This window comes from Oncorhynchus mykiss, chromosome 23 (assembly GCF_013265735.2).
Source record: "Oncorhynchus mykiss isolate Arlee chromosome 23, USDA_OmykA_1.1, whole genome shotgun sequence".
NCBI lineage: Eukaryota > Metazoa > Chordata > Actinopteri > Salmoniformes > Salmonidae > Oncorhynchus > Oncorhynchus mykiss.
Genome location: NC_048587.1, coordinates 19,583,069 through 19,609,755, shown reverse-complemented (window position 1 = coordinate 19,609,755; position 26,687 = coordinate 19,583,069). Strand labels below are relative to the sequence as shown.

Sequence of the window (26,687 nt, the reverse complement as noted above, 5' to 3'; positions counted from 1 at the left end):
GCGCTTGTATCTTTCTAGTGACTAGGTGTATTGATACACCATCCAAAGTGTAATTAGTAACTTCACTACGCTCAGGGATATTCAATGTCTGCTTTTTTATTTTTACCCAGGTGCCCTTTGTGAGGCATTGGAAAACCTTGCTGGTCTTTGTGGTTGAGTCTGTGTTTGAAATTCACTGCTCGACTGAGGGACCTTAAAGGTAGTTGTATGTGTGGGTTACAAATTTGAGTAAGTCATTCAATAATCATGTTAAATGCCATTATTACACACACTGAGTCCATGCAACTTATTAGGCTTGCGATAACAATTACATAATACATTTCAGCATTTCATTTTTAAACATCTCTAAAAACATAATTCCACTTCGACATTATGGGCTATTTTGTGTAGGTCAGTGAAACAAAATATTAATTTACATTTTAAAGTCAGGCAGTAGCACATCACAATGTGGAAATGGCCTAAGCCACAGGTGATGGCCTAAGCCACATATCAATAGCAACTGTACGCTGTATGGTATATTTTACATTTAAATTGACTAGTCTAGCTACCTACATTCTTACAACTTCAGGCCCATATTTTGATTCAAGCAATGGCTCTATGTGTGAAGTCAGACCTTGGAGGACCAAAGCAAATCTTATGTTCTTCTACTGAGCCACATAATCTGCTATATCCTCACTAAATGTGTTGTGACAGAGGAGTTAACACTTTTGAAACAAGTGATAATACATTTCTGTTTGCATTTACGTCACCTGAGTCTAAGCCTATCAATGCTTGCATTTCAGCACTCCAACCACCCTTTACCATTCATCTCTTATTATTTTGAATCTGCTTATCATGAATTTGAACAGAATGCTGCCGCCGTATGACCTCCTCTCAGTCTCAATAGTCGAATAACATTTCCCTGCAGACACACACTATCTTTCTACAGTACCTTTCTCTGGCCTGCTTAACGGTTAATCCAACCATTTTAAGGTACATGGAGAAACTGCTATTCAAATATTACCAATGTTCGGCTTGCCCGATTTTGTCTGAGGCGGTGTCCAGAGAACAGCTGCTTTTATGATGATTTTTTGCTGTAGGATAAAATATTTCAGTTAAGACAGTTCTGACTGGCTGGTCCTTGACTACCAAGCAATTTTACATGAATTAATTTACTTGCTTTAGTAAGAAGTAAGCCTACTGAAAATGTATATCCATTTTGTTTTGTGTCTTTTCAGGTTTCAGGATGGTGGACAAGAATATATACATTGTCCAAGGGGAGATCTGTACTGTTGTAGGTGCCATCAAGAGGAATTCAAGGTGGAATACCCATACTCCTTTGGTAAGTTGTTTTGTCTTGTTAAAGACATTTTTGTAACACAATAGTATTTCTCAATCAAGGCTTAGTTTCATATAAGACAACAGTTTAGTTGAGCTTTTTTAATTGTCGAACTACCTGCTCAAGGAATGAGTTTCAGACTTGGTACAAGAGGAAGGAAGATTAAAAAGAAGATATGCAGAAATAGTTTTCATAGTGCTGCCATTGTTTTTTTGTGTAGTGTTAAGGCCTAATCGTCATAAATACTTTAATACCTTAAGTCTACATAGGCAGCTACTCTGAGTAGAAAAAAAAGTAATTGCGTTAAAATTGTAGGCAATGTGTTAATTTGGTCAAATCTACAGCATTTGAATGGAGTAGTTTCACTTTGAGCTTCAATGTCCTCTCATGCTTGAGTTTTTGTTGATGCCAGTACTGTTTGTTTTATTGTTGGACAGGATGAGGAACAAGATCCATTGCTTAACAGTTTCAGCCACCTGAAAGAGATTCTCAACAATATGAAAGGTAATAACCTAATAATGGCAAGCACAGTACATGGTGCAGTGTATATTTGGCCTTTTTTTTTCTATAGAACTACAGAATATTAGTGGATATCTAAGGTAAGTCCCTATCTCTAAATTGTCATCCCACACGCAAATAGATACCTGCAGCAGTCTCCTTTACTAATTCCTGACTAGCCCTCTTTGCAAATCTTCTCTCTTATTTCCTCCCAAACAGCATTTCATACTTACATTATTATGCAGATACAGAGGAGATGATAACACATGAAAGTATTTTAAGTTTATAGCAATTGTTCGTTATACTGGAACGACTATCATTGCCATTGTCCATGGAAGAAGACCAGCTTAAAATGAAAGCCATATTTTCAATTTTCCCTCCGCCAATACATTACATGAATAAACCTCAGTCAGTCGGGACCATGAGGCTAAACACATTCAGATTATCACAAAGTGCCTTCTCCTGCCTGAAGAGTAAGAACATATTTAATCAGGTGTGCAGCAGATTTCCACAGAGAAATGGGCTGGCCTTTCAAGTTTGTCAATATTATCTCTCCCAATGTCTTACTGCGGGGGACTACTCAGCTTAATCATTTTTAGAAGTCCCATTTGAAACGATATCACTGTTTGTTCGTCTTTTATCCAAGTGCCTCATTATGAACAAGACGGCGAAGGTAAATGTTACGCTAAGTTGTGCAAGTGTTCTTCTCTGCTCAAGGAGGGGAAGATGCTCAACACTTCAAGACACTGGTACCTCCTGAGTTCTTCTCACAACACTCAATTCAGTAAAAAATTGAATATACTCTGTGTTGGATTTCCTTGAATTTAAGAAGAGCATTCATCCCTTCACATTAGTTATGTTTCTTTGATGGGTTTTGGTTGTGACCATACTCAATAGGTACTATTACTGTCAAATATATTTCCTCTACAGGGCAATTTTCTCCTTGTACTCAGACATACAAATGTTTTATACTTTAATTCTTAGTCCTCTTTATTCCGGGTTGGACATAATGCCGCAACAATCTTCAACTGGAGTCTTAGGCCGCAGTTGGTGCCCTGTCCCATGAGACTCCTCTCTTCCAGCTCAGCCACCACTGTCCATTGTCACGTTCTTTGGCCTGCCTCGCTTGTGCTTTCCCGTAGGTGTTCATCTGAGAGCAACTTTCTTTAGGCATCCTCAGCACGTGTTCGCTCCGTCCGATCCTGCTCATCTTGATATACTATGCTGGTGGAATAAACCTTGTCCAGAGGTATAGGCCTATGGAGTTTGGCAAACTATCCTTCATGTTGGCAACAAACATTTCATGATGCCATTTTGCTTTGGCGCCAACATGATGCATATGAAAATGTTTAATCTCATACACTTTGCTGAGTAAAGGAGGTTGTTTCACATTACTAGGTTGGTTAGTCTAGTCCACTGCCTATTCCACTACAGTGACATCTGAGGTTTCTTGGCAGAATTAGAGGACATGACCTTCATCATTTCACTTCTTTACATTTCACTTTTCTCTTGTCTACTAAGTTATCCTAATGTAAATTCAAGTCTTGGTATCCTGAATCTTAACGGAGCAATGTTTTTTAATTAATTAATTAGTTAATTTAAACCCCTGTTTTACCAGGTCAATTGAGTAAGAACACGTTTACACTTTCAACAATCTGTTTTTTTACAAATATGTTGAGCGATGGATAAGACACAAAATGTTGTATGAAGTCCTCTGTTCAAGGTGCCCTAGAGGGCCTACAAAGTATTGTATCTTCACAGGTGTGTTTGTAATTGAGAGTCTCATGGATAAGGTCAGCAGGTGGCAGCCATGCAAGTCTGTTCATGCACTGTGAGTGGTGTGTGTGGCTTTACTCATCTCTCTTCATTAATTCATAAACGCAGCAAAAAAAGAAACCCCCTTTTTTCAGGACCCTGTCTTTCAAAGATAATTCATAAAATCCAAATAACTTCACCAAACTTTATTGTAAAGGGTTTAAACACTGTTTCCCATGCTTGTTCCATGAGCCATAAACAATTAATGAACATGCACATGTGGAACGGTCGTTATGAACTTAGGACACTAAAGAGGCATTTCTACTGACTCTGAAAAACACCAAAAGAAAGATGCCCAGGGTCCCTGCTCATCTGCATGAATGTGCCTTAGACATGCTGAAAGGAGCCATGAGGACTACAGATGTGGCCAGGGCAATACATTGCAATGTCTGTACTGTGAGATGCCTAAGACAGTGCTACAGGGAGACAGGACGGACAGCTGATCATCCTCCCAGTGGCAGACCACATGTAACAACAACTGAGGGCTTGTAGGCCTGTTGTAAGGTAGGTCCTCACCAGACATCACTGGCAACAACGTCGCCTACGGGCACAAACCCACCGTCGCTGGACCAGACAGGACTGACAAAGTGCTCTTCACTGACGAGTCGCGGTTTTGTCTCACCTGGGGTGATGGTCGGATTCGCGTTTATCATCAAAGGAATGAGCGTTAAACCAAGGCCTGTACTCTGGAGCGGGATGGATTTGGAGGTGGAGGGTCCGTCATGGTCTGGGCTGGTGTGTCACAGCATCATCGGACTGAGCTTGTTGTCATTGCAAGCAATCTCAACGCTGTGCGTTACAGGGAAGACGACATCCTCTCTCATGTGGTACCCTTCCTGCAGGCTCATCCTGACATGACCCTCCAGCATGACAATGCCACCAGCCATACTGCTCGTTCTGTGCATGATTTCCTGCAAGACAGGAATGTCAGTGTTCTGCCATGGCCAGTGAAGAACCCGGACCTCAATCCCATTGAGCATGTCTGGGACGTGTTGGATCGGAGGGTGAGGGCTAGGGCCATTCCCCCCAGATATGTCAGAGAACTTGCAGGTGCCTTGGTGGAAGGGTGGGGTAACATCTCACAGCAAGACCTGGCAAATCTGATGCAGTCCATGAGGAGGAGATGCACTGCAGTACTTAATGCAGCTGGGGGCCACACCAGATACTGTTTCTTTTGACCCCCCCTTTGTTCAGGAACACATTATTCCATTTCTGTTAGTCACATGTCTGTGGAACTTGTTCAGTTTGTCTCAGTTGTTGAATCTTATGTTCATACAAATATTTACACATGTTAAGTTTGCTGAAAATAAATGCAGTTGACAGTGAGAGGACGTTTCTTTTTTTGCTGAGTTTAGTTAGGAAAGTCACATCTTTGGTTTATAGTTTGGAAATACTTGACATAGAAAATACTTGGAATCTGGTTATTCTGGCTGTCCTGAGTTCACTTGTCTAGAAGTGATTTAGTTTTCCCTACTCTAATTTACTTTTTAAGGCATGGGATGGCAAGTTGCGTTTAAAGTTATAAAAAAATGAACGTCAGCCAATTGTATCTCTAGTAAACGTTTATGGTATCTCTAGTGCCATATAGGGTTCGCATGCAACAACACCACTAGAACCCCTGACCTCTATCACCGTCTGTTGTGATTGATCATTTGGAGTGGCTCTGTTGTGCGTTTTAATGGAGGGGTGCTAGCTGATGGTCACCGGGTGAGCTAATTCTGCGGTCAAGCCTTTGTGCAGTCATGCTTGTGCAATGGGATTCCTGGCAGCCCCATCCCCAGCCACAGTAGCAGCTAGTGGAGAGATGGAACACATGGACCCTGCAGCCATGGTCTCAGCCCCCTCCAGGCGTAGCGCATCCTCCAGGGAATGCCACTGCCTCGAGATGGACAGGCACGGCTGCGCCAGGGGCCTGGGAGGAATCTGCCACGCTTTTTCATCCCCCCCAACCCCTCTCAGAACACCAAAGGCCTTGTTAGTAGTCCACAGCTAGCATTGGGGGAACAAGTGTTATATTATGTTTATCTACTTTGATTCTGAAGAGGTAACTGATGTATTCTCTTGGTTGCCAGTTAGTTTACAGAAGTAGTTTAGCTCAAGTTGCCTTTCTGGAATATTCTAATGGACTAAACATTTTTTTTGTTATCCCATGTTGTGACTTCCATTTGAGTTTGAGCAGACTGACTTGATTATAGTTATTTTTTTTTGGTACTCATGAGGTTTGATATGAAATTTGCAATGGGCAAACATTAGGGGGGTTAAAAGCTGTTATTGCCTCCCTAACCCCCAATCTTGTGCATATTTGGCTCTCTGACATGGTATGTCCATGTCCTGGTGAGCGATGAAAGCCTAAATAAAAGCAGATCACATAACCAGGCCAAAGCCCAACTCTGTACTTGACAGACTGATCAATGTGTTTTTGTTTTGCGGCAACACAAACACAAGCTAAGTCCCCTGCCACCACACCCGCCCAACCAATATTTCTGTACGAATTATTCCGGGTGGGCTGTAGTGGCCCAGCTGTCTGCTTAATGAAAGCCCAGTAATTCCATTCACACTGTGTATCTTAGCTCCTCTAACAACAAAAGCAACCAGTGAACAAAATGTGGATTAGTACTGAAAGGTTTCTCAGCCACTTTCTCCACGTTGTTAAAGGTTCTGTTCTCGTAGCGTGATTGACAGGGCCATGTGCCATGGCACAATGCAGCTGGAAGTATATCATCTGCAATTTTAAGTTGGGTAAATATAGCAGGGAGTCTTGTCAAGCAGAGCTATAAATTGTTCTGGGAAAGGAAGTGTTGTCTCTCTTTCTGAAATGTTCCCCCCTACATCTTCTGGAAAGAGGGTTTATCTTTATTTCAAACAGAGGACACGGTTATGGAGCCTGGACCAGTGGTTAAGCATATGCCATGCAAATCCCCTCTGCCACCCCACCTTACCACATCACACTCTTCTCTTTTCCCCAGAGGAAGTAGGCCTTGTATCTCCTTGGGAAGGGATGTTTTTGATGCTTAATCTTCCATCACTAAGCTTATTAGACCCATATAATTGAGTGCTTTCTACAGATTTGCAATCTGCATCTAGGGCTTTTACATTTTAACTGCTTGTTTGCAAACAACGAAAGGGTAGACTTTCCCCCTTTTTGTTTAATATATATCATACAAACACTAATAAATCACAGCATGACTTTTATGAGATATGGCTTTTTCTTTGCAACTCTGCCTAGAAGGCCAGCATCCCAGAGTCGCCGCTTCACTGTTGACGTTGAGATTGGTGTTTTGCGGGTACTCTTTATTGAAGCTGCCAGTTGAGGACTTGTGAGGCATCTGTTTCTCAAACTAGATACTCTAATGTACTTGTCCTCTTGCTCAGTTGTGCACCGGGGCCTCCCACTCTTTCTATTCTGGTTAGATCCAGTTTGCTCTGTTCTGTGACGGGAGAAGACCACAGCGTTGCACGAGATCTTACGTTTCTTGCCAATTTCTCGCATGGAATAGCCTTCATTTCTCAGAACAACAATAGACTGATGAGTTTCAGAAGAAAGGTCTTTGTTTCTGGTCATTTTGAGCCTGTAATCAAACCCACAAATGCTGATGCTCCAGTTACTCAACTAGTCTAAAGAAGGCCAGTTTTATTGCTTCTTTAATGAGCACAGCAATTTTCAGCTGCGCTCACATAATTGCAAAACAGTTTTCTAATGCTCAATTACCCTTTTAAAATTATAAACTTGGATTAGTTAACACAATGTGCCATTGGAACACAAGAGTGATGGTTGCTGATAATGGACCTCTGTACGCCTATGTAGATATTCCTTTAAAAAATCAGCTGTTTCCAGCTACAATAGTAATTTACAACATTAACAATGTCTACACTGTATTTCTGATCAATTTGTTATTTTAATGGACAAAAAATGTGCTTTTCTTTCAAAACAAGGACTTTTCTAAGTGACCTCAAACTTTTGAACGGTAGTGTATAAAAACACTAATATTGCAGTTTGTCTACCAAAGGTCATTAGTACTACTGTAACAAAAATACAATTTTGTTTCTATTGGCTGTTTTTGGGTATGACATTTTCTAAGTTTCTTCAGCTGTCATTGTAGATCATATTTACATGTTAAATTTGAATGTTCTATATTCACTCCAAAGCCTGGTTCGAAACCTTGTCTGCCTTATTGCCTCATGGTTTTCGAGTTATGGTTTGCCAGTGCTGTCCCCTAGTCATTGAACATCTGGGTCAGTAAGTAGACCAGTGATGACAGGGATAACCATGTGGATATGTGTTGGGTAATCCCCGCACTACACTGGAATTACAAACAAGTAACTAATAGCGACAAATTGGCCCTGTGACAAATTTGGTAATGCCTATTACGTTGAGCTGTCCATATCTGCTCATTGAAGCCATAGGCAGTGGATGTTTTACAGCATCCAAAAATGCAAAGCATTGTTTTGATGTGTAAATTCAATCAGAGCTCTCCCCTGACATTGGCAGAGAAGTGATGTATTCTATAAATGATCTATGTTTAACATCAAACAGAGATCTGTCTCAATCCCCTGTTGAATAATTCTGTGGATTTATATTAACGGTTATACATTGGTCGACTATACCTCTGAGAAGTAGGAAAGAAAAGAGCAGGGTGAACACAATTCATTCAGATATGTATTTTTTTGGTCTATCTTTTCTACCTTTTGTAATGCACAAGTCAGTCTCAGACACAGCTTTTTAAATCTTTAAATCTTTTTTTTTTCTTCCTCCCCTTTCCTTCACTGCGAAGGTCAGATTTGACAGGTCTGCAGAGAAAGCAGTCCGTCTAAATCCCCTCATTTTTATTCCTACAAATACAGGTTCTGAGATTCCAACACCCACAAGATCTAAAGCCAGAGCGCCCTTTGACTGACAGCTCTTTCTCTTTTTTCCAAACACTAACGAAATTCACAAGCACACCTCTAATTGACTGGAATCACCAGAAAGGCACCAGTGGTTGATATTAGGGGGCATGGCAGTGAAAGCGTAGAGTGAATGCCGTAGCCATGATTTGATCACTTGCAGACTGACCTTTTCAATAATTACCTCCTTGTCCCCTGAGCAAAGGACAATGCAGAGACAATTTTGGCAGGAGTGGCAAAATTAGGTAAGGGAGCACGTTTGAATCATGTTTATTTTTGTCTAAAACACTTCATGTTCATGATGATTTCATCCCTTTAATGGTAATTGGGAAGTGGATGCTGAAGAAATTACATTTTTGCGACAGAAAATAATTTTATAAAGTGTCTTAACAAGCTAAAATCAGGGTCTGCTTGTTTATTTAAATTTTTTAAATAAAAATATTCTTCCTAGTTTCTTTATTAAAGGATTAATGTTATTTATGTGTTACTTTATCTATGAAATGCCTACCACCCCATACGTGTACATCATTGTACAGTCTCGTCCATCAATAAGTAGAAACACACACACACTCGTAGTTCAAGGTCAAGTGTGTGTGCCGTCTTGGCCACACAGCTGTGTTCAGGCAGCTGTGGCCGGGCCTCTGAGGGCCGTAGTCTGTGCACGTGGGAACCGACTGTGCCCTTTAGGCCCCCTGCGCTCCTCTGCCACCTGATATTCGCACATATATCATACCCAATTGAACTGCCAGAATGCAGTCGGCAAATGCCAAGTAAGAGCCATAATTCATATCGCTCAGTCACGTATACAAATATGTTTACTCATGAAGACATTTTACCCTGTGGAATAGCCACTGTGAGAACTTCATTACATGTCCCTGGTGTTTCCCCAGTACGCTGTGGGCTTGCCACTGAGATTATGATAAGGGAGGGTTATATTCTCAGTCCCAGTTTTAGTCATTTTTATTGCTCATTTCAAAAAGCCAGTAATTACTAATGATGGTGTTGTCAGAGCCGTTAATACCCTGATCATTTTGCTGATGCTTGATATAATGCCTATTTATAACCCCAATTCCACTACTCTTCTTGAGTATTGATGACAACCACCATGCCATAATGCAATGCGATAAGATTGTGTGCTATTGAAATTCATTCTGTGAAGTTGCCTATATATTTGCTTATCCCCATCCCTTTAAAGCATGTGGATTCTCATTCACCACTGTGCTATAACGGGGACTTATAGGTAGGGGGGACTTTTTACTCTTTGACTGTGAATGTCACAGAGAAACATTGTGTGGGCCCAGACCTGAAGGACAGCATGTGTTTGACCCTGTCAGGAATTTACAACTGCTGTCCCTTAAGGAACAAGACTTATTTTCCATTGCGCCAAAAACTCGAGACCTGGGGGTTTCCGTTAGAGAGATGGTGTCCTGTCTGCTACTTCTCCCAACCTTTTCATTTGTTCCTGTCCATGGGAAAGGTGGAACGCTTAGCACCCTCGTAGGATTAATGCCCCAGTCCGAATGGGGAAAGGGTTCAAACTTTTTTCTAGGAACAGTACTCAAGCTTTCATTATTGGGCGCTTGGGGAAGTTTAACGGTTAACTGTCAAGCCAAAGGAATGGCAAAATGTTGGACAACTTTCACAATCTGAATCTTCAGTACAGTACAAACGTCATATGGGACATTTTATGTTTGAACACTGTATGCAAGGTAACTTTATGACCAGCAGAGCAGTGGGTTTCGGGATGTGGGCCATTGTTGGTGCAGTAGGCCTTTGGTTCGTTGTTGTAAAAGCACCTATCAAATTCGCATGATTAATCGGGGTCCTATACCAAGACAGGCTGTCACCTAGTGCTGGTTAGTAGCTGTAAATCTGTCCAGTTAACTGTGCTTTAACCGGGAACTGACAGGCAGGGCTTAGGCCCGGTGTGAAGAGGCGATGCAACTGTTGTCCTGTTTCAGAGCCTCTCAACAATGTGCTGAGTGGATGGAGAGTCCCGGCAGAGGGCCATTAATCATATTGGCCTGGGACTGTGGGGGCAGGTGGCTTGGAGGATCCGGATGTTCTGGCAGGAACAGAGGGCAAAATGGGCTCAAAACAGCCCCTGTGAGCCCCAAAAGAGAGGGGGGACAGGGGTACACCGTTTGGTTGAGCAAAAGAAGAGGATGGGCATAGAGCATTGCTTTCTGAAAGTTTGCCTCGGAGCACTTGTTGATGACTTGTCCTGCCAAGTTCTCCGATGGTTCTTCAAAATAAGTCTCTAGGGATGTGAATAACAAATATTATAGTCACCGAATAGGTCGACATCAATCAATAACTACCAATTTACTGTCGAACCTGTTTGGTGCGACTATTCAGATCCTATGTAGGTCATTGAAGGGCAAAGACAAGGAAATGTACTTCGATGCTCAGCTTTTATTTTGAGAGGTGCTGTGCAGAGTATGATAAGCAAACATGGCCGGCTAATTCCTTTTTGCCGTCTGCATTAATGATGGCCTGAGACACACGTGCTCTGGTTAGAAATACATTTTTAACAAGATATATGATTTTCACCCTCTCTGCTGTTTCTAACCACTACAGACATTATGTCTGAGAGACAAATAGGATGACATAACAGTCAATGATATTTTGGTAAAGATAACATTGATATGTTTCGGGAGGGGGGGGGGGGTATAGGCTACAGACAAAGTCTAAGCAAACCTACAGGGTCCTCTATCCTCCAGTCTATAGGTGATCAGTTGAGTTTAGGTCTAGGCCCGCCTAATGTACGTTGTCAGTTGTGAACCAATGCTGAGGATTTAGTGTTTTCCAGGCTGCTGCCTGGATTGTGCTTTAATGTTCTGTTAAGCATAATCTTATGAGGTGGTAATTGGCCCGTTGTGGGGCAGATCTCGAGCAGGACCTCCCCTCTGCCTTTGTTCAGCCTGGAGGTGATAGGCTTTATGTTCAATTATGCTTTAAGGACTCCACACTGGGAACTGAGAATATGAATAAAGCAGTGGGTATTAAGCTGGGGTTTGGGACATTTTCAACACCTGCTTCCTGCGCCCATCCCCACTGGAGGTCTGGTCTAAAAACAACCTGGGCCCGCATGTGGTGCCACTGATGGGGCGAACAATATTTAGCATATTGACTATGACCCGGTATTGAAAATGGAGGTGCCAAGTATTTGCTTTCAATGTTTGTGAACGCGTCGCTATTTATAGCCTGACACGAGGCTGAAACCTTTTTAGAGGAGGCCCCGAATTGTGTTTGCATGGCGGCGGTTTATGTTCTGTGTATTGTTGGCGCCTCACGGACAGCATTTTTTTCACCTTTTAATTAGTCATTCTGTAGCAGATCACTTTCCAGCGTGATGTGATTTGCATTTCTGTTCTGTGTCTGGAATGTCCTTTTAGTTCATCACAGTCCCAGTAGATCTTGGGTGCCTCAGTAAAACAGGGGATCTGGGCTCTAGTGTTGACTGTTTCTGATGTATAGATTCAAATGAAATAGGGCTATATAGTACATCTATTCAATCTTCCAGGTGAATATTTACCCCCAAAGCAAATGCTTTGGATTATACCAGCTAGATCTTTAGGTCATTTGGTTTAGCCTCCAGCTTTCTCCAGCAAAAATAACATTGGTAGAAGTTGAATATCTCTTGTCTGCTTTCTTTTCCTCCAAAATGGCCTTTGATTGAACCACGTCTCTCTAAGTTGTGTACATTGTTAACACGTAGGGAGAACAACAGAAAGGTACCTTGTGGTTATCAGGTCATGCCAAAATGGTTAACCGTCTGAAAAAACAACATAAGGCTAAGCATGTTGATGCCAGGGGCTGTAGTTAGGGGCTGGCTGGTCTTTTATCAGGGATTCTGTTATGTGGACAGTACATATTTCATAGTCCCTATTAGTGTTTTCCCTCTTCCTTCTGATGGAGTTGGTCTGCTATAGGGCATGCCTGTTTTGTAAAACCTTTGTCACAGTCTCAGCATGGAAAAATATTGTAGGGGCTCAACCCCGAACACCTTCGACAGACTATCATTTCATGTAGGAAGATATGTTGAGTAGAATGTGTGAATTATTGCATTCAATTGATGACTGGTGGACACCAAAGTTGCTTACAGGAAGGGTAGGGTATGTTGGAAAGTCAGAAATAAAGCACCACTGATTCACTGTCTGTAACATTAGTGGCCAGGATAATCTCCGCAGCAGGGGAGCAAAGCTGGAGAACTCAAACTGCACACCTGACTAGCTGTGGAAGTTGCCCTGCTATTGTGGGTTGGTGGAATGGGATTTTTTATATATATTTTTTGTAAAAATAAGGGCCGATATTAGTATTGTGAGGAGGCACTGTCTTGCTTGTGTGGCGCTCACTTCTTAAGCCTTGGGCGTCCCAGTACGAGTACCATACTACCTTGATGGACTGTGTTAATAAACCTCCCTACAGACCCACACGCACCCACCTCACACACACATTCGCGCGCACACACACATGCAGTCTCACCAAACACAGCTGCTTGTTATTTCATGCCCCATAAGGGCCCTGTGACCACGAACATTCTAAAACACATATCCAATTAGGTAAGCATTGCTGTGTGCATCAGCTTCCAACTGTGATTCTCACACACACATTGATACATAGAATTCCCCACAAAATGTCTACATTTCTTCCCAATCCCTGAATTCTATTGTAATAATTTAAAGTACCATTTTTATTTAAAAAAAATTAGTCTGGGAACACTTGGTAAGTTCCTGTATTGATGCGTTTGGAACACCTAGTACAGTTCCCAGAAGAGACAACAATTATATGATTATTTTTGTAATTTCCCCCACCCATTTTCTCCCCAACTTAGTGATTACGAACTTGTCTCATCGCTACAACTCCCCAACGGGCTCGGGAGAGGCGTAGATCAAGTCATGCGTCCTACGAAATATGACCCGCCAAACCGCGCTTCTTAACACCTGCCCGCTTAATCCGGAAGCCAGCCACACCAATGTGTCAGAGGAAACACTGTTCAACTAGCGACCTGAAGTCACCCTGCAGGCGCCCGTCCCGCCACTAGGAGTTGCTAGAGCGCGATGAGCAAAGTAAAGCCCCTTAGACTGCTGCGCCACTCGAGAGGCCCCTGACGACTATTTTTCTGTATCTTGCTGCTGAGTTTTTTTGGCTCAGAACAGGGCAGCACGTCTGGCCCTTAAATGTATATGGAGAGCTAACATTAGTAATATGCATGTTAATCTCTCATGGCTCAAAGTGGGAGTGAGATTGACTTCATCACTACTTCTTTTTGTAAGAAGTGTTGACATGCTGAATGCACCGAGGTGTCTGTTTTAAACTACTATCATACAGCTCAGACACCCATTCATACCCCACAAGATATGTCACCAGAGGTCTCTTCACAATCCCCAAGTCAAGAGCAGACTATGGGAGGTGCACAGTACTACATAGAGCCAAGGCTACATGGGACTCTATTCCACATCAGGTAACTAATGCAAGCAGTAGAATCAGATAAATACACCTTATCAAACAGCGGGAACTGTGAAGAGACCACACACATAAGACAAGAACCTTACATACATGTAGACATGGATTTTGTATTGTAGAGACAGTACCTTCGTAAGGATTCAGACCCCTTAACTATTTCCACATTTTGTTACGTTACAGCCTTATTCTAAAATGGATTTTAAAAAATGTCCTCAATCCACACACAATACCCATTCATGACAAAGCAAAAACAGTTTTTTTAGAAATGTTTGCTAATTTATTTAAATAAAAAACTGAAGGGGCCTCCCTGAGTGGCGGAGCGGTCTAAGGCACTGCAGCACAGTGTCTTAGGTGTCACTACAGACCTGGGTTCGATCCAAGGCTGTGTCGCAACTGGCCATGACCGAGAGTCCCATAGGGGGGTGCACAATTGGCCCAGCATTGTTCATGTTAGGGGAGGATTTGGCTGGGAGAGTAACGAATGCTCATTGCATTCTAGTGACTCCTTGTGGTGGGTCGGGTGCCTGCATGTGTTTCCTCCGACACGTTGGTGTAGCTGGCTTCCTGGTTAAGCGGGCGGTTGTTAAGAAGAGCGGTTACGCAGGTCATGTTTCGGAAGACGCATGACTCAAACTTCACTTCTCCCAAGCCCCTGATTGCTCAGTTTGGCCGTGCGGCAATCTCTAGGAAGAATCTTGGTGGTTCCAAACTGCTTCCATTTAATACAAATGGAGGCCTCTATGTTCTTGGGGACCTTCAATGCTGCAGAAATGTTTTGGTACCCTTCCCCAAATCTGTGCCTCAACATAATCTTGTCTCAGAGCTCTACAGACAATTACTTGGACCTCATGGCTTGGTTTTTGCTCTGACATACACTGTCAACTGTGGGACCTTATATAGACAGATGTGTACCTTTCCAAATCATGTCCAGTCAATTGAATTTACCACAGGTGGACTCCAATCAAAACATCTCAAGGATCAATGGAAACAGGATGCACCTGAGCTCAATTTCGAGTACTGTAAGTACTGACTACTTACAGTACAAGTGAAAAATTTGGACACACCTACTCATTTATTTATTTTATTTAACCTTTATTTAACTAGGCAAGTCAGTTAATATCAAATTCTTATTTACAATGACGGCCTACCCCGGATGATGCTGGGCCAATTTATTTCTTAATATTTTCTATTTTGTAGAATAATAGTGAAGAAATCAAAAACTATGAAATAACACATATGGAATCATATAGTAACTGAAAAAGTGTTAAACAAATCAAAATATATTTGATATTTTTGAAAGTAGCCACCCTTTGCCTTGATGACAACTTTGCACACTCTTGGCGTTCTCTCAAACAGCTTTAACTTGAATGCTTTTCCAACAGTCTTGAAGGAGTTCCCACATATGTTGAGCACTTGTTGGCTGCTTTTCCTCCACATTGCGGTTCAACTCATCCCAAACCATCTCAATTGGGTTGAGGTTGGGGGATTGTGGAGGCCAGGTCATCTGATGCAGCACTCCATCACTCTCCTTCTTGGAAAAAAATAGACACAGCCTGGAGGTTTATTTTGGGTCTTTGTCCTGATGATAGTCCCACTAAGTGCAAACCAGATGGCATGGTGTATTGCTGCGGTAGCCATGCTGGTTAAGTGTGGCTTGAATTCCAAATAAATCACAATGTCACCAGCAAAGCACCATCACACCACCACCTCCATGCTTCATGGTGGGAACCACACATGCAGAGATCATCTGTTCACCTACTCTGCGTCTCACAAAGGCACGGCGATTGGAACCAAAAATCTCAAATTTGAGAAAGGACAGATTTCCACCAGTCTAATGTCCATTGCTCGTGTTTCTTGGCCCAAGCAAGTCTTCTCCTTAGTGGTGTCCTTTTAGTGGTGGTTTCTTTGCAGCAATTCGACCATGAAGGCCTGATTCACGCAGTCTCCTCTGAACAGTGGATGTTGATGTCTTACTTGAACTCTGTGAAGCATTTATTTGGGCTGCAATCTGAGGTGCAGTTAACTCTAATGAACTTGTCCTCTGCAGCAGAGGTAACTCTGGGTCTTCCTTTCCTGTGTTGGTCCTCATTAGAGCCAGTTTCATCATAGAGCTTGATGGTTTTTGCTACTGCACTTGAATAAACTTTTTTCCAGATTGACTGACCTTCATGTCTTAAAGTAATGGATTGTCGTTTCTCTTTGCTTATTTGCACTGTTCTTGCCATAATATGGACTTGGTCTTTTACCAAATAGAGCTATCTTCTGTATACCACCCCTATGTTGTCACAACACATCTTATTGGCTTAAATGTATTAAGGAAATCAATTCCACAAATTAACTTTTTACAAGGCATGAAGCTGGTTGAGATAATGAGACTATTGTGCAAAGCTGTCAAGGCAAAGGGTGGCTATGTTGATGTCTTCTCTGTTATTCTACAGTGTAGAACATAGTCAAAATGAAGAATCCCTGGAATGATTAGTGTCACCTTTTGACTGGTACTCTATACTTAGGCAATTGTGATTGCAATATAGAGTGGGAAAGCGGCTGTGCGTTTCGACAATTAATAGTCACTGCCGTAAATAAAATATCTGTTTTGTCCAGGACTGGAGTCTACACAGACCATTGCACTATAGCGCAACAGTAGACCTTTATACAAACAAGCCATTTGCCAAACGGGCCTGGCATCTTTCACTTTGAACTGGACTGTGTGTTTACAGGCAGTAGCAACAGCGTGACTTTAGATCATTAGAACGAATTTGCCAAAAGCCACAAAATGCACCTGAATGGATTTCTGCTAATATGTAAATACCACGTGAGTCCTCTTACATTTGGGAGCCGCACAGTCCTATTAACCAAACAACCATGAGAAGGTTGACTCTCTCTCTCTCTGTTATACACATAAACAACAACAAGATCAACAACTAATGCTAGCCAGAGCAAGATGAGCTAAAATCTCATGAAGGAACATTAGATAAACACTAACTTTTTCAGCTAGTTTGTTCAAATTGCACTGATAAATAACTGGCTAAAGTTGGCTAGCTTGCTAGCTAACTACCTCCAGCCACAAATGAGACAACACTTCACTCTGACAATTTTACTTGCTGTAGCAGAGCTTTTTAGTCTGTTAACATGTCTAACATATACATATATTTATATATTTATTTATTTTTGGCCTGGTGAAGCGGTTTAATGCGTTGATTGAGTAGAAGCTGATAATTTATTTATTTTTTACTCTGCTGGTCTCGGGAAGAAATTACCAGTCCTCACTGTCCGAGACCTAGTCAAGACTGAGTACCAATGTATCAAAGACGAGACACTCAATATGTGGTCTCGAGTACCACGACACTGATGAATACAAATACAAACATTTTGACAACGTGTGTGTTTGTGATGGGGGAGGTTAAAATCATCACCTTGTTCATTGAACATGCTAAGCAGATACTCGATTACAACTTTCTTTTGTTCATCCATAGTTGTCATCCCCCTTCCTGTTTTGTCACTGGCAAAATGCAATACTTTCCAATTGCACGCCCTGAATTTTAAAAAGACAGCCTATTTTGGGGTCACAGCTGGGTTTTGAGGAGTGTGCGCAGTAAAGGTGACATGGCTCAAGATAGTCTTGTCGTGGGACGACTGGGGGAATGGCTGAGAGGTGGTGGGGAGGGGTGGAACAGGCGTGGGACGATTAAACAACTGCCAGTGTTTCAGGGATCATAAATATTGAATTGAAAAGAGGTGACGTGCGGTGAGCGTTTAAAAAAAAAAAAAACCTGTTGACGCATCCTTCTTAAATAGAATGGGGATCAGTGCCTCCGATTACAAAAGCCGTCCTGCAGACGGGAGGGAGCCGGCCGGGCCGAGCGGCCCACACAGCTGACAAGGAGACCTGCTAAGAACCTGTGACAACAAGGAGGTGTTGATTGGTCTGAAAGCAAAATAGACCTGCCGAAATACTGCCAGTCTACCCCTCCCTCTCTCTGGCTCCCCTTTTTATCGACATGGCTCTTCTCTGGCTGACGGATGTGACTGTGACATGGACATAAGGGACAAGGTGGTCCTGGTTCTTTCATGTCTTGGACAAAGCTTCACCTTGATGACAGAGGCCCCCCTTCACTGCTCATCTCCTTCATAAATGGCTTTTGAACTGCGGTGAAGTTTGAGGCATTTTAAAGTTACCGATGAGGCGAGTTTCGCTTTGGAAACTGGACTTCCCCGATTTTGTAAAATGTTTATATAGTTTTGCCTCTTAAAACACTCACGAAGGTGTTGATGCTGTAGTGAAAAGAAGTGAGGTAAATATATCCAGATTTTTCAGCTGTAGTCTAATCCCTGTGTGAGAGGGGTGGGTGGCTCCAGCTCTCTGCAGCCCCTCCTCTTCAGTCAGAGTAGGACCTCTATGTACAAGGCAGACTTCAGCCATCTCAGCTATGCACATAAGCCCATGTTGGTTTTAAATTGTAAAAATTCCTGCTAAACTGGCAGTAGTGCAGTAGGTTATGAGTGGTGAAATGCCGTGCCTGAATTAACGACCTGGGAACACTTGCTTTGGGGAAGGGGTGTGGGTGAGAAGAGACGGGGGGGTTGGTGGTGCTCTGTATCTCAGACAACGAGGTCAGGGGGAACTGAACTTGTGAACCAGTGGGGAGCACTGTTACTGTTGAGTCAAGTATTGGTCAAACTTATCCAGGGCTCAATGCACAGATTCCTCTGAACACAATATTAGGAAGGTGTTCCTAATGTTTGGTATACCCAGTGTATATGGTACATATAAGGAGAGATCTTGAAATATAGGGTTTGTTTTCTCAAGGCTCTCAGATCACCCATAAGGTTGTCTGCCCCCCATGTCTTTATAATTCACATTTTCTCTTCATTGCATTATTTTATATGGTTAAGCGGCTTGGGCAATCATATAGTAGTTTTACAGATTTTGGGATAAATAGACATTTGTTTGTGACAATGTTATGTGGTTGACTCATCATTCAAACAGTCTTTACTCTGGTGGGGTCCTTGAATTAATTTCAAGAACAGTGTTGATGTATTTTTATTGGCATTATCATCAGCCGTTTTTATATGTCAAACATTTACGCTGCATAGTAGATGATTCAACCGGTTCAGTGGTCTCTGTGCTGGGCCGGCGAAGGGGGATCATCTCTAGGGACAATGACGTTGTGACTGGCACTTTCATAGTTAGTTTTGATAATTCACTCAGAATTATTCTTAAACAGTCCTTTATCAAGAGAGTTAGGAGTGACTCATCGGGCGAATGTAGTATCAGGCGCTGTCAGGGCAGGAGAGTAGAAATGGATGTAGGGCACGTCTAGCCAATGACCCATTGCAGTTGTGTACACAGAGATGCCCCACCTCTTGTCGACCTGTCAGACCGTCGGACACACACGACACACGCAACCATTTTCTTTAAAGGTGACAAAAGGGATAGCCAATTGTTTTTCTGTTTATCAGAGGTGACATAGCCAATGGCGCAAGGGGACGAGGAGGCCCTGTGTTGCCATAGCTAAATATACATCCCTGACAGCTCCATAATGGGTTCCAGGAAGTTCAGTCGAAAATAAAAACAAAGCAACATTTCTAGCTGATTGGTTTTGAAAGGCCGTTTTTCCTTGTTGAATGGGAAAAATGTGGACTTCAGCATTCCATGGCAGTGATGCCAGTCTGATCGGATAGGCGCAGCCTTGCGTGTGCAGAACGAGCAGAGTGCGTTTCTGCACTGCAGAAAACGCACTTCATGGGAAAGACAATTTGGCCGTTGTGAAAATAGATGATATTGTTCACCAATAAATGTGGCTTTATTTTGTCCCAGACTATTTATTCGCCAAATATTGGTCGGGGTTAACCTGATATAGCCTACTTTGGAAAATGTTGATGTAAAAGAACTCGCAATTTCTCACTTATTTCTACAGTTGGACAAGTGGAAGAGTGTAAAAGATTGTGGGGAGCTGCATTTAGTGGTTTGGAGCTAATCCCTGTAAAGCCTGTAATGTAAGCAACATTGTCTGTGTTTGCACTGTGATCCAAATGATGAGTTAAACTACGTTTCCAACTCAATCTGCAAGAAGATACTCTTAAACCTGTTTTTTTTCCCTTGCCTAGTAGAAAACAACCAACAATTATGTTTTTGACTAAAGCATGTTTTCCAGATCAAGGCATTTTGTGGTATAAAACATATGGAGAGAAAAAAATAAATACTTTAAACTATTTTCATAAACTTGAAGGCTTGGTCGATTCCATTTGACCATGTTGAATGTTTTGATACACTAGGCTCTGACTTGGTCAGTATTTAGAGTATTATGGATGAAAGCAAGTGCCTTGTAATGAATTCATTCAAGCGGTACTGAGGCTGACAAGGCAGAAGGTAAGCGAGGCGAGAAGAGACCACAAGTCGTATGGATGGAAGTAGTTCTCCGTTAGATCTACATAAAAATATTTGCTCCTCGACTTTCTCATGTGAGAGCAGCCTCAATTGTTTACAAACACCTAGCCCGCCGTTGCTTACAGAGCAGAATTTTGTCATGAATTCATAAAGATAATGCACTAGCTGGATCTCATCCCATTTGCTCAGCTGTTCGATATTACCCCACAGTATCTTGGAGGAGCCACTTAACACGGCATGGTTTAAAATTACTGCGCTCCTGGCAAACGGCCTCTGTATTAAACTCAAACACCACTTTTGTAAGTTTGTATTCCTTTTTTTCCTTTGCCTCTCCGGTTTGGGTAAATGATGTGCTGAGAGATGTTTTATGACAAACAGCAAGCCCCAGGGAAGTGCACTTTATACATCACTAGAAGGGCCTGCCATGTGAACTGCGATAGTGGCTCAGTTTTTTTGCTCTACAGCCCCACTGCACAAATGCTGAGGGAAACTTGAAGGATTGCATTTCCTGGTATCTGTAGAGAAGACTGGCGAGTTAAGTTTCTCTATCCTGCTGACACCCCACCTACAGAGGAAGGAGCATAGATCCTAGAACCATGCCAATAGCCTCGCTGCAGGATGGTGTCCATAAAGCTTGCCCTCTCGGCCCTTGGCCCAGCCCCTGGCCTCTCCGTTTACCGAAAGCTGGTTACAGTATCGTAGACATGCGGACCCATGGGGGAGTCATTTATGACAGTTGTCGCCTTTAGTCCTCTAAGCCAGCCAGGGCATCTCCAGTCACTGAGCGGGGTATTTCAGAGCCCCAGTGGGGATAAACCCGATAGGCTTTGTTTCCCCCGCTATGGAACCCATGTGGCATCACTGGACAGAAATGTCCCTCCGCCCCCAAGCCTCTGTTGTATAAAGTCACCATGCGTTGCCATGGAGAGGACTGCCGCACGTGGAGGCTACGTTACACTTTGGACGGGACGCAATTTTGTTATGAAATCGAATGTGAACATTCTTGGTTTGATGTACGTTATGGTGTAAGAAACTCCTTGTCATAATGTTGGATTATATTAATTAAGTCAACACTGTTTTAAAAAAATCTGTTTTACTACACACTTTTGGGAGTTTTTTCCAGCTGTACAATGTTAACTCCACCCTTGGCTAGCAGTAATCTGCTCTACTTATGAATGTGCGCCGCAGACTGGTTAAACGGTATACTAGCCGAGTGAGAGTGTATTGGCTAGGCTGATAACTGCAGATGGAGAGAGGCAGCATATGGAAGCTCTCATTAATGTGCTTTTGCTGTGTTTAGGAGCTGACTGGCTGGGGCGTGGTGGTTCGTTGTCCCCTCGACCCACCCACCCTCCAGCCCACGGTAAACTAAAAGAGCCAAGATTAGTATTAATCCCTCTTAATGCTGCGGCTCATAATATAGTCACTAGGTGACTTGAGACTAATCCGTTCCAACCTAACTGCTACGATTTATTAAACACATGGAGGATTTGCTGTCAATGCTGGGCGGGTATCAAGAACGCATCATGTCTAAATACAGTGGTATCAGACTGATACAATACTGATGAAGCCGGGGCTGATTGGTACATTCAAATGAGGGCCTTGCGCAGAGTAGGAGGCAGGGATGAGAGGATGACTGGCCTTTCCACTGAATGTTTTTCCTAGCGGTTGTCTATTACTCCTCGATCACACAGCGTTTTGGTACACCAGAACTACATTCATTTCCAATTGAACGCTGTGTTTGTCTTGCAGTATTGCGTTGCAGAGGCAGTTTCAGTGAGTCCTGTGTGGTGCGTGCGTTGGATTTATCGAACATACGAAATCAAATTGTATGTGTAGAATGCTTAATGGGAATGGTAGCAGATGGTGAATGTTTTTCTGCCCACATATCCAGATGATGCTGCGCAATGATGCGATCAAGGCATTATTCCGCACAGTCTTACCTGCCGCTCAAACTGGTCATTGATTTATAATAGGGGTGAAACCATTTGAATCTTTGGTCAGACTGGTAGATGTTTCATTGATAAATCAATGCCCACACTAGAGCCTTTTCAAAAGTTTTAATAAAAATTTTTTTTAAAATTCTCAGTGCGCAACACCTTGCATATATTTTCCTGGAGAGAGGTGACATCTTTAAACGAACTGAAGTGAATGAGAATCAACAGCACTAGATACTTTACCTTCTAAAATGATGACCATGTAGCCTAACAGTCATTACTTTAGGCATTGACACGCAACACCTCTTGTAGATTGTGTATTTAACTTTCTTCTTTGCAGTGATTTATCCAGCCATTCATTCATGGTTTACCCAACCCTCCATTGTGTGAGCACAGCAGCAGAAGCACAGCTGGTCCTTACAGTAATGTCAAGGTGGCTGAGGATGCATCCGTGCTCTGGAGGGAATTCAGCAGTAGCCCTTGGGGGAATTCTATCTGGAGAGCAGCCATAACTCTGACTGTGTAATGTACCTTGGCGGGCTCATGCTAGCAGACATGAGGTCTTGTTGTCATTTCGTGACTCCTCTACAGTGGACGTGTGTGTCCTAAACATCCGACGGGCCACTAGTTCGTTCACTTGGAGTGTTGGATAGATTTATTCCCATGCCCTAATATCTCTAGTTATGGACTGAGGAGGTGGAGGAGTGAGAAAAAGAGTATGATACGTTTATTAGCGGCTGCAATGCTTGTGTTGATCACTGGCCCATTTCCTCGAATCAGTTCATTTTGCTCAGATTTTCTTTAAACAGCTGGTAAATAATTCGTTTCCTCCAGGAGAGCTAACCGGATAAATGTAAGCAATGCATTCTAAAAAGCAATAAATATTTTGAGGACAGACCAAAAAGATTGACACAATGTCTTTCGGGTTTGTGTTGTCATTGATGGTTTTATCATTTTTTAAATATCTGGTTTTGGCACAGTACAGAATATTTATTAAGATAATCAAACTCTTTGCCTGTGTGAAATGGAAAAGAAACATACAAGACTGATTCTAGAATAGAAGCATGTTCAAATATAATTTGTAAGAAGCTGTTCAACAGCACTCCTCACATAAAAAGCATTGGTCTCTGTGAGTCCACACCGCTCGGCTTAAACCGGTGTAATCTGATTTTAGTATGCTCCTGTTTGCCAGAGGGTATTGTGTCTTGCTAACACAATAGCTGAGGCCTGTTGTATATCTACAGTGTGTGGTTGCAGGATTCCTTCAGACCCCAGGGAATGCCATTAGATGGAAGCTGAAGGAATGCAGCAGGTGAAACAAATAGGAGGGAGTCGTCGTCGTCCCCCCCCTCGCTCTCTGTCTCGCCCACCCCACCCCTCATTCTTTCCATGCAGTTGTGGATGGTAGTACTCATGAGGGGTGTGAAATCTAGTGCGATCTGGAGCATGTGTGCCGATTTATCCTGCCGAATCGACCGCCATCTACAGCTTAACCTCTTACTGTACCAAACGGAGAGCCCCGCTCCAACCCCCTCCTGACTCCCACCCCCATTCCTTCCCCCCACTTCTTTCCCAAGATGCACACCAGGATCGGCAAGGGTACATGGTCAAAGGATTAGATGGAAGTTCTGTATCTTGCGCTCTGTTTATTTTCTGGAAATAGATGTGATAATACCAGGCCACCTCATCTGAAGGGCAGCGTATGACAGCGAACTTACTTTGAAATAAAATGATGGAATTGGATTAGATAATGGGGGGCCGTATTTACCGTGAGGTATGTAATTGGGAGAAAAAGGTTTATAGAGCAACTTGGTCGTGAAAACCACATTTAAGATCATCCATTTGAAATGTCGTGAGAACTTATTGTCGGAAATAAGGAATAATTTAATGTGTTTTGGTGCTTTTTTACACAATGCATTCCCCCCAAATATGGTAAAATGTTATCTTTAATTGTTCTAACCAGGGGGGTTGGCTCAATCACAGTATTCCACGTGTGTGCTTCTGCATCTTTTGGGAGGCATCAAAACAATTAAAGGGATAGTGCGAGATTTTGTCAATTTAAAAATGGTTTTCTACTTTCTGGGAGTCATGGATACTATTTTTGTCTGTGTGCAGTTTGAAGGAAGTTGAAGGTAGTTTCGAGAGCGAATGCTAAATAGTGTTACTTGACATAGGAATGCGAACTAGTCACCTTTTGTCGAAATTCGCTGTTTTGAATCCAAAATAGGTGACCTATGTGATTTGTGTAGATTTGATGAGGAAAGTTTGGGGGGGTTGTAAGCGAACAAGTGATGCGCATTTGGAGCAATACTGGCTGTATCCAAGGCCTCAGCCAATCGTTCACATACCAACAGAATGCATTACGCGACTGAAGAAAGAGACAACCAATTTGCTAGTTACAACATCAGCGGGCGCTCTGGAAAGACAGAGTGGAAAGGCAGTTTGCCAGTTACAGCAGCGCGTCTCCTGAACGATAACGAAGAGGTAGGTGAGAAGCCTGACCACAGAGACTGGGTTGAAGTGATGAAAGCATACTTCATGAGCTGTAACCGAAAAACAACTGGCATGTGGAAAGTTTGAGGCTAGGGAGAAAGTGTGGTGGAACAAGTGTTGTTTGCATTAAGTGTCTTGCTAGCTCGATCAAATTCTCTGTTAGCTAGCCAGAGAAATGTTGAGCAACATTAGCCAACTTAACTAATCAAATAATTGAGTTTATGGTGTGAGAATTAGCTAGCTAATAAAGTCAGACAGCTAACGTTAGTAACCTAACCAATTTGCCATAGTACTAACTGTTATACAACTCCTTGCTGTTCCTTAAGTTATAACACGTTAGTTGCTTACTGGACCCTGTCAATCTGTGTGAAATGTTAACTAGCTAACAAACTAATATTTTCCCTCTACAGTATGTGGTTCATTTTCAGAATGAGAGAATTAGGTGAAAATGGGGTGTAGCTTGTTAAACACGTGGATTCAGGGATCAAGTGTAGCTGGAGCTGGGCCTGGCTTAAGATGGATGCCACTATAGAGGTGAAAGGAACACCACACACGTTCCCGCTTTCTCCCTTTGCCAACAAAGGGTATCATGCTCTGCTGGCACATTGTAGAACTGATGTCCACAGGCAGAAAGTGTACAATGTAATATTGTGCAGTGTAGCCCAAAGATATTGCTTTTGTTGTGTTGTACTTGACAGTAACACATGTGTGAGGGGGGATTCTATACTTTTTTACTCAGTGAACGTTATTTTTGAAACATGTAGCCTTGTGCACTTGATCGATGTCTACTTTAGTGGCCACTATAATAGAGCAAAAATAGAATGCCAGTTTGTTTAATTCTATTCCTACTTTAAGATGTTTTTTCCCCATTTGAAATATTTAGATGTGTATGGTCACAAGCGGTCTATTATAAATCCTGTTATGGCTAGCTGCAATATTCGTGTATTGTTTATTCTCAAGACTTGAATGTCATATGCAGTAAAGTCTAGGCAACAAATAACATTGGATTGCTTTCTTTAAATGTTTTAGCTGTTAGGTTCACATTAACCACTTTTATTTTACACACAGAGACTGATCATGTAGATCATATTCTTTGTTTAATTAGTTAACAACCTGCATTTCCCTCTAGCAGGGATTTCTTTTGCATGTTTCAGTGCAACAAAAAAAAGTGTTACCTTTTTGGGCACTCGCCAGTTTGCATCCCTGTTGACAACCTTGCACAATCCCTTTTAACACACACACACACACACACACACACACACACACACACACACACACACACACACACACACACACACACAGAGAACGGAACTGAACTCCATGTGTTTCACCCCCCTTCCCCTCTCGTTCTTTCTCTCTCAAATGTTTTAATTCAGCATGATAAAACATCCGTTATTTATAAGTTGATTGAGCGTAAAGTGTGTCCATCCATCATAGTGGCGACTGCAGGCTGTGAAACGCATTAACTGTACGCCAGGGCCTGGCCAACCCTCGGCTGGAATAATACGGCTTCTGTGCAAAGTATGCAGCATAGAAAATACATTTTATGTACAGGATAACAGGTGCAAAACAGCATAGCGCAGCACCGGTTCCCCTGGCCGGGAAGGTTTACTAAGGAAGTCATGCTTTTTGAATGCGCTGGTTATGCTTTTTATCAACTTGCTTCCATTTTTATGTTAGGACATAAGAAGAGCTGAGTTGATCTTTTTGAGAGTGTTTTAGCTACAGGTCGTCTGAGAACATGGCCATTTTAGTTGTTTAGCCTAGATGAAAGGCAATACAACTATTGATTTGAGTAAAAATATGAGGTTAGGGCTTGATTGAGATTGACAACTGAAGAGTGTGGTTGAATTTGTCGCCCACATTCCTCAAGCCTTTGTCGACT

The 26,687-nt window shown here is 42.4% G+C and overlaps 1 protein-coding gene across 4 annotated transcripts in view; it reads left to right on the top strand.

The window, feature by feature from the left end:
* Positions 1–26,687, top strand: part of LOC110502410 (Golgi-specific brefeldin A-resistance guanine nucleotide exchange factor 1) — a 125,220-nt gene that overhangs the window by 21,294 nt on the left and 77,239 nt on the right. For all 4 annotated transcript variants that reach the window (XM_021580428.2, XM_036959755.1, XM_036959756.1 and 1 more), the window contains exons 2-3: positions 1,218–1,321; positions 1,756–1,822. In XM_021580428.2, the coding sequence (XP_021436103.2) occupies positions 1,218–1,321; positions 1,756–1,822 (171 nt within the window). The remainder of the gene's footprint in view (positions 1–1,217; positions 1,322–1,755; positions 1,823–26,687) is intronic.